We start from the raw sequence: 9,135 nt of genomic DNA, 5'->3' as shown, positions 1-9,135 counted from the left end.
CAGTTTTACATTATTTATCGCTTTTTGTGCTCACTAGTTAAAATTGGTAGGAGAATCAGCCGCCGTTCCTTGTTTCAATTTTGTAGAACTTTTTTTTTCACTGCTTAGACAGCAAGGTATGAGATATAAAATTTTTTATTGCATAAAACGACCTATACTTTGATGAAGTTCCTCAAAATCGATCAAAAAGTGAATTTGGGATTTTTAGTTAGTAACGGCTTTTCGTATTTAAGCGACGACATGAGTTACACCCTTTCCTTACTATACTAACGATATGTACTTATTCGTGCTCTTAATGTACCACTAAAACGTGTTGATCATGGAAAATCGCTTTCAGTAACATTATCACAGAAATAAAATTTTCGTACAGAATCTTTTCTCCCTGTTATCGATCAACTCATCGCATCTTTGATTGATCATAGATCAGCATACGAAGCCGTTGATGAAAGATTTGGGTTTTAGCTGAGATCAGAATATTTTTGTTAACAAAAAATTGCGTAAAATTTCTCTAAGTTAAGAAAGTTAAAAGTACTTGTAAGTAAGCAGAATTATAAGCTTATAATAAACATAATAAAACAATTATACGAATATTTTGCCAAGATTTCAATAATTAAAAAAAATCGAGGGCCTCATACTGACCACGTATTAATTTTGTCTTATTCCCCTGTTTGAGTAATAATAAAGCCGGATTTTTCAATCATATGGGTAATTATTTTTTAAATAAATATCAAACTTCGCTAAACAATATTTTTGACAATTTCTTATTTCTCAGAAAATTCTTAGTTAAAAAAAGAAGCTAACTAAATAAGCTCTCGGTCGCTTTTTCCAAATCCCAATTTTCTTTTGACAAAACAGCCCGCGCGTCATGTTCATCAATTCCCATATCTTTCAAGCGTTGAATTTTTGTATCACACTCAGTAAAATTGTGTGGACCTTTAAAAGAGACAAATGTTGTGAAACCGAACACATAAGTTTTCAACAAACAATATTAGTTACCTCCAGCGTACACATTTGTCCAATGCTTAGCTGTCATTAGAAACAGCTGATATTTGTCTTTATATTGATAAGCGACCACTGCGTCCTGTGGATCATCCGGCTCTGCAGCAGCTAGTAAAGCTTGAAGCGACAGTAAAACGGTACGTAAAGTCATTGCAGCGGCCCTGAAGCAGTTTTAAAATATTTATTATGGTTAATACATGCATTTATATAGCAAAGTATATTAAAATAAGTGAAAGTAATGACATTTGTTTCGATACCTTTATTTGGCATTTGCCAGTAGCAACATCATATACTTGTGTGCATTAGATCGGTCCGAAACAGTCGGAATTTCAATGCCGCCTACCCCTAAAATTGTTCTACACCGAAAAAATATACCCCCATATGTTTTATTTTGAAATCAAAAAATATTTAGGGCGTGCTAGAAGCGCTCAAAGTTTTCCATGTATTTCATACCGGGAAAACAACTTTTCGTACAAATGGTATACAATCCTTGGAAATCAATATTTTTCGATACGAAAACTGTGGCTTTCTTCAGGATACTTCCAATATTAATATCCAATTATTTATTTAACCATTTTTAAACACTGAAGATTTTTTATTGGAAATTTTTAATATTTATTTTTGAAAAAAATATACGTCAAGGACTAATTTATAACTAACTAGTTTATATAGAGGGCAAAATGTTTTGGATTAAATTTTTTTTTGTTATTATAATTAGAAAATTTAGGGTTTAGGAAAGTATAAGTTTTCTGGTATCCTTTACAACGATACCAATTTTTTCAAAATCGATTTGTAATTTTTTTATTTAAAATATTTTTTTAAAAAAAGGTATTTTTTCTTTTAAGTGTTTTTTCTCAAATTTTATATACGAAGTATACAAATATGCAAACCAGAAGAAAGGGGGATTAATCAACTTTACAACGATACAAATTTTTTAAAAATCGGTTAGTAATTTTTTGTTTGCATAAAAAAGGTATTTTTTCCTTTTAAGGGTTTTTTCTCAAATTTTTATATACGAAGTATACAAATACGCATATCAGAAGAACGAAGGTTTGATTGCGTTTAACACGATATACATTTTTTTTAAATCGGCTAGTAATTTTATTATTCAAAATATTTTTTATAAAAGAGGTATTTTTTCATTTTAAATGTTTTTTTTTTTTTTTCAAATACTCAGTATACAGTAGTTTACATACTCAGTATACAAACATGTATATCAGAAAAAAAGGGGTTTAATCATATTTACAACGATACGAATTAATTTTTCGAAGACCCGACCTTTGAGCCACGGTCAACTTTTGCATTATTGAAATCGGGACGTCAACTTCAATGCTGTATTTTTGAATATTTTCTATTTAAAAATAAGAAAACATAAAAAAAAATATAAAAAAATATAGATAAAAATTTCCATAATACAAAATTTTAATGCTAATACTTTTAAATAATTTAAAACATAAATTAAAGTTGAAATAAAAATCGCACCAAATTATAAGTTATAAATTTCTGTATAGATACATATGTATGTATTTGGCACGGGGAATTTTTCACAATGTACATATGTAACTTTTTTACTTAAATTTTTCCGCGAATTTTTTATAAAAACGTAGTTCATACTACAACAAAAACATAAAAACTTACCTAAACTTCGTGCAAAACTCAGGAAAATACAATAAATTCGCCTACAAGTTGACACTGTTGTATAACTAAGTGCCAGTTGGTAAAAAATTGCGTTGATTTTTGGAAGTTTCTTCCAAACAAAAAAATGTCTAATATACTTTGTGTACTCATTTTGTTTAAGCAGCCACGGCTTGAATTCTTTGTTTAAAATGAATTCATAACTAAAATGTTTGACTTTATTGTCGATTAAATAGCATATCGCTAGCTTAGAAAGAAAAGTTGCTAAGTCCCATTTTAAAAATTTTACAGGAGACGAAAAAGTCTTCCTTTAGCCATTTTCTTTAACTATTTCGCAAGACTTTGAATCAAACATTTTGCGCGTTTAAAGCAAAGCAAAACTCCATAAGAATCAGAAGGATTCGATATTTATTAAAAGACTAGCCAATGCCCGCTTACTTCCTGGCGCCTAATAAGAGCTTTTGCGTTGACCAATGCAAAAGAGCGTTTAAAAACAAAATTAGTCTGTAAAGTCAAAATTTTTGATTTAAGTTGAAACCAATAAGGCACAGTATCCGCTTCACATATAGGCCAATAATAGTAACGCTGTGATACCATATGGAATACCAATCCCTTTCGGTGTCATGAGCTTTACCGATGGTCTTATTTCCCCCTGTGAGATCTCTGCCAGGCATGCGTAATCTTTTTGTATGATCTTGCAACTACAACATTGGTGCGATGCGTATGCCAATAAAAGTTCTTATAGGGAAACTCAAGAGCACAGAAGTGCGTTTTATTTTATAGGAGGGCCAAGAATCCTCGCTGTCCCACAGGATGAATAGTTTTCCGGTACATTGCTAAATTAGTCGTGTGATCTCTTAAGTATCTTTCAAATGAAGCAATTGATATACCTACGGTGATCTTTCCTTGTTAATTCACCACTTTTACAATTCGTGGTAAAATTTATTATTATTATGATTAGATGCAAGACCGCATGATCGTGCATAAGGACGTCAGAAAAACTTAACCCCATCCTTCATTTAGACATCTGAAAACTAAATTCGTATAACTTAAACATAGTGCCAAAGCAGACCAACCACACGGGGTTTCTATACATTTCGTCTGCAGCGCCATCCATTGGGTTCATTTTCTGCAAAACCATTGCTTACCATAAAATGAATACGTGTTATGAATTTCAACCTTAATTCCAGCGGCACTAATCAGGTAAATTTTAATCAAAATAATTTTCCATCATACAGCTACATAGCTCACATTTAAAATTTGAACGAAATCGGTTAATAAATACGATTTTTATACTCCACTATACTCCAGCAACACCTAGCGAGTTTTCTAGTAGCATGTAATTGGACCATATATGTATGTAAGATAACCTCCGACAATCTGACGGAACTCTGTTCAGTGTTTTTTGAGTTTATTCCGAACAACGAAAACGGCTATCATTTTATGCAAATAGGTATGTAGATAGGAAAATTTATAGCGAAACTCGTAAAAGCAAAGCTCCATTCTTTGTGAAAAATTAAAAAATATTCTTCCAAAATTTTCACATAAATTTTACCTTACTGAAAATTAAAGACAAAGTTACAATAGTTCAATGGGATTTAGAAATCTAGGAGAAAATGGTTCCCAATCGGAAACAGAAACGGGACGATATGTAGCTGTGTAGAATTTCAGGACGTTAGCGTAAGCAGTTCCAGAGATAAGCTATATGAGAAGTTCAGTTTGTATGGAAGGAAGGAGCCACGCCCCCTTTCCCAATGCATTTGCAATATATGCATCAGTGCTAAGTTTCAGTTCCCCACCGTAATTGGTTTTAGAGATATATTGGTTTTTTACGTTTTAGTCTGTATAAGAATTTTAGGAATAACCCGAGCTACATACCGAGTACATTTTTGGTCAGAATATTTGTTTTCAAGGTGTTGCCAAATATGAACCAAGTCGATGCAGCCGTTTAGTAGTTTAGTGAAATACATTGTAAAGAGAACTGTATGAAATTTTAAAACGTGACGTCTCAGATTTTTTAATTTTTTGGCAGCAACAACGAAAAGTTTTAATTTTTTTTAGCGAAAAACCTTCCACACAAAAAAAATTTAGTTTGTGGTTATATCAAGGCGAAATTTTGAGAACGGTCCGTTGCTAACTCTAAATATAAACAACGACGCACTGGAAAAAGTTAATACGATCAAATACCTAGGAATAATGATCGAAGATAAACTAAAACAAAAAAAAAAACAATGGATTCTATATTTTCAATTAGAGCTCTAGCAATATGTACATCGGTGAAAACTGAGTTTAACTCCATACATTAGCTTTTGCGTGATGCGCTTACAAACATACAGACAAACATACCAAAATTTTATATTTGGCTTCTTTTGATCTAATAACCCCCCTATTAATTTTTCTTTAACATCTATTATGTACAGATATCGGCCTGTTGCAATTTTATTATTCTCAAATACTCTCGTTTGATCCCCATATGGCAACACTTAGTTTATATTATAAATTTAACTGAATTAAAGTTTTCAAATAAGTGGCAACCCGCTTCAAGAATATTTTCAAAAGTAAGCTTCCTAATCCTCTTTAGTTTAATATTCGTATTGCAATATTTCATTTAGTTTACAAATTTTAATGAATACAATTTTTCAATCAGTTGGCAAATCCCAAAAAAATATTTTCAGCATTAAAATTTCCTAGCCTCTTTAGTTTGATGCCAATATTGCAATATTTAATTTATGCTATCAATTAAATTAAATTAAAGTTTTCAAATAGGTGGCAACCTGCCACAAAAATATTTTCAGCTGTAAGCCTTTGTAAATTTCTTTCTTTGGACAGCCATATTGCAGTATTCACTTTACCGTATCAATTGACCTAAACTGAAATTTTAAACACAGGTGGCAACTCTCTCTAATTTTTTCTTCTATATTGGAAGCTAGATTTCTAGCGATACATCGGTGAAAACTGCATTCAATTCCATGTTTTCGACTGATCCGCGTACAAATATACAGACAGGCAGAGATTCAAAGATTTTAAAAATTGTTTATTTGGCTTCTGTAGCTTTAATAAAAACCCAACATATCAATTTTTCTTTAATATCTATAAGGTACAGACATCGACCTGAATTTTAGTATATGTATAGATGTAGATATAGATTTCATTTATTTTATCAATTAATTACAATAAAAAATTTTTTTTTTTTTAGGCAGCCCTCCCTAAAAATATTTTCGGCAATAACATTTCCAAAACCCCTTTAGTTTGATACCCATATTGCAATATTCAATTTATCTTATAAATTAAATTAAATGTAAATTTTCAAACAGGTGGCAACTCTAAAAAATATTTTTGGCTGTAAGCCTTCTTCAGCCTCTTTCTTTTGACGCCCATATTGCAATATTCATTTTTTCTTATCAATTTACTTAAACTTCAATTTTCAAACAGGTGGCAACTCTCTAATTTTTTTCTTCCTATATTTTAATTTAGACCTCTAGCAATACATTGGTGAAAACTGCATTCAATTCCATGCATTCTTTTTCGAGTGATGCGCGAACAAACATACAGACAGACAGACGGACAGACAGACAAAAACTCTAAAAATGGTTGATTTGGCTTCTGGTGCTCTAATAAAGACACCCCACATTAATTTTTCTTTAATATCTATAATGTACAGACATCGACCTGTTACAATTTTATTATATGTATAGATATGTAGATGTAGATATAGATTTCATTTATTTTATCAATTTAATACAATAAATTTTTTCAAACAGGTGGCAGCCCTCCCTAAACCTATTTTCGGCAATAAAATTTCCTAAACCCTTTCAGTTTGATACCCATATTGCAATATTCAATTTATCTCATAAATTAAATTAAATGTAAATTTTCGAACAGGTGCCAACTCTAAAAAATATTTTTGGCTGTAAGCCTTCTTCAGCCTCGTTCTTTTGACGCCCATATTGCAATATTCATTTTTTCTTATCAATTTACGTAAACTCCAATTTTCAAACAGGTGGCAACTCTCTAATTTTTTTCTTCCTATATTTTAAGTTAGACCTCTAGCAATACATCGGTGAAAACTGCATTCAAATCCATGCATTCGTTTTCGAGTGATGCGCGAACGAACATACAGACAGACAGACAGACAAAAATTCTAAAAATGGTTGATTTGGCTTCTGGTGCTCTAATAAAGACCTCCCACATTAATTTTTCTTTAATATCTATAATGTACAGACATCGACCTGTTACAATTTTAATATATGTATAGATGTGGTATTATTCTGGCCTTATCGGATTTGTGGCGCTTCTTTTGGACTTAGCAAATTTTCCTTTTATTGCTTATGAAGAGGCAAAAATAAAACAAGTACCTTTATAATTTTCGAAACGATGCGTATCCAATTTCTCTAGCCTCCTATATCAAAATATGAGTTTTCATAAAAAGTGGACTTAGCAACTTTTCACTCTAAGCTAGCGATATGTAAAATATACATATGTATATGAATGTATATACATTAGGCTGGGCCAATGTTTATTTTAATATATAGCATGGTATTTCCTGATAATTATAGGAGAGAGTATAGAAGAAACCATGGCTCGGAAATGAGTTTCGAGCCAGCGCATTATTAAATGAAAAAATTACCTTTTAACAATATTATTTTTTTAACCTTTTCTTAAAACTTTTGCATATAAAATGTCTATATTTAAGTTTCTTACATTTTCTTTTTTGTATAAACAATTTTTAAAAAGCAAATCGTTACCCAAAGGTGAAAATGTGCCAAGTCCATGTTTTGAAGTTTTTCACGAAAGACGAAAAATCGATATAGTTTCGCATTACCTGTCATTCTGCATCAAAAATAAGTTTTTAATAAAGTGGACCCGTTTTCACCTTTATGTAGAGAAATACATTTGTTTCGTTAATTTTTAACTTAAAAGTTTAACAAACATTAAAAAGAAACGGTTTTTGTATTTTACCAAAAAAAATTTATATGAAGGCGTCTAGGACTTACCATAGATTTTTGCCAATTTTTTTACTAACAGTGCCTCTTCCATACAAAAATGACTTTTTTTCAACAAAAAATTATAAAAATCGACGGTAAATCTTAGCTAATTGCACTTTATATTAATAAAATTGAATGTACTACGAGACTCTATACTCAAAATCTTTCTAAGAAATCCATCTAAAAAGGCTTAAATTTTTACAAAAGTTGGCTAATTTTTTTCTAAATATTGCACAGAGTTTGAAACTTAAATTTATACGACTGTTGTTAAAGAGTAAACCATATCTTAAAAAAAATAACTAAAATTAAAATGATGGTGCGTTTTTAATTTTGACACGGATACTGGACGGTAAAAGGTGAACACTTTCTAAAATAGCATATAACGAAAAAATTAAATTTTGAGGACAAGTAAATTTTTCTTTTAAAACCCACATCACCACATCTCCTCATCAGACTCCTTTTTTCTAGACTTCAGCAGGGATCGAACTTGCGTATTCGTTGCTCAAAGTCAGAAGCGTTAACCACTGAGCTATGTACATCCCGTAAACTCTTGCTGCAAGTGCAGCTGATTTGCCGCTATTTAAACTCGACAGCGTGGTTGTTGTTGTCAATTCTATACATCCATTTGCTTATTTGCTTTTTTGTATAGTTTCAGGCAGGCTCTTCCCAAACTATGTATTTGTCAATGTTATTGTGGCTTGTTAACATTTTATCTATACTATTATATAAAATTGATTATATGGAGTACGTTTGTAACGATTTATTTCTCAAAGTACTAAACCGATTTTAATATTTTGTTTTTAAACGAAGCATTTGTAAAAAGACGCAGAGTGGCATACTTATATTTTTTATTCTTGGAAGATAAGCACCCTTTTTTTGGGTGTAAAGTTACAAAAAATTACAAAGCCGTACAAGCATAAGCCTATTTGGTTGCCAAATACAGCGCATAGCTACGCGAAAAAACTGTACATCAGTGCCGATCAAACACGAGCTCACAAAGGCAAAAGAGATGTGTATGAGCGACGTTACTGCGATATACCACATACATACACACATAAACGTATTTAAGCTAAACAGCGATCACTGATTGAACATCGAAAGGCAAAGCATCGCTTCGAAGCAGTGTTGCCACCACACTTTTTTATTTTTTACCAAAATCACCAGTAAAAGTTACCAAATTCAACAAAAAATTACCAAACTTTTTTTATGTGGAGAACTGTGCACAGATATGTTTGTACATACATATATCCGAAGACACCAAGCTTTTCAGGCAACCAGCGCTTCATTCAGCTATAATTTTCATATCTTCGTGAACGCTAAAAGTCGCAACAACAGAAACGCTTGGTGAGGATTTCAAACCTAAGTGTGGCCAAAGACACAAATTTGTCGATTGCGTGTTGCTTTAAGTACATATGTATATTTTGCATTTGAATATACATCTCCATCAATACAAAGTTCAGGCCACAAATCAACTGAAGCCATGTGATCATTACCTTTGTCATGGGTACGGTTCATT

At 31.4% G+C, this 9,135-nt stretch overlaps 1 protein-coding gene across 2 annotated transcripts in view; it reads right to left on the bottom strand.

Moving 5' to 3' along the window:
- Positions 1 to 689: 689 nt before the first annotated feature.
- LOC118749782 (ubiquitin-conjugating enzyme E2-22 kDa-like) overlaps positions 690 to 9,135 on the bottom strand; it is an 83,198-nt gene continuing 74,752 nt past the window's right edge. For both annotated transcript variants that reach the window (XM_036484559.1, XM_036484560.1), the window contains 2 exons: positions 997 to 1,160; positions 690 to 933 (listed from right to left, as the gene is read on the bottom strand). In XM_036484559.1, the coding sequence (XP_036340452.1) occupies positions 797 to 933; positions 997 to 1,150 (291 nt within the window). In that variant the 5' untranslated portion in view covers positions 1,151 to 1,160 and the 3' untranslated portion in view covers positions 690 to 796. The remainder of the gene's footprint in view (positions 934 to 996; positions 1,161 to 9,135) is intronic.

Source organism: Rhagoletis pomonella, unplaced genomic scaffold (genome assembly GCF_013731165.1).
Source record: "Rhagoletis pomonella isolate Grant_MI unplaced genomic scaffold, Rhpom_1.0 Rhpom_scaffold_00047, whole genome shotgun sequence".
NCBI lineage: Eukaryota > Metazoa > Arthropoda > Insecta > Diptera > Tephritidae > Rhagoletis > Rhagoletis pomonella.
Note: the sequence above shows the minus strand (reverse complement) of the source record. Positions and strands in the feature narration are given on the sequence as shown.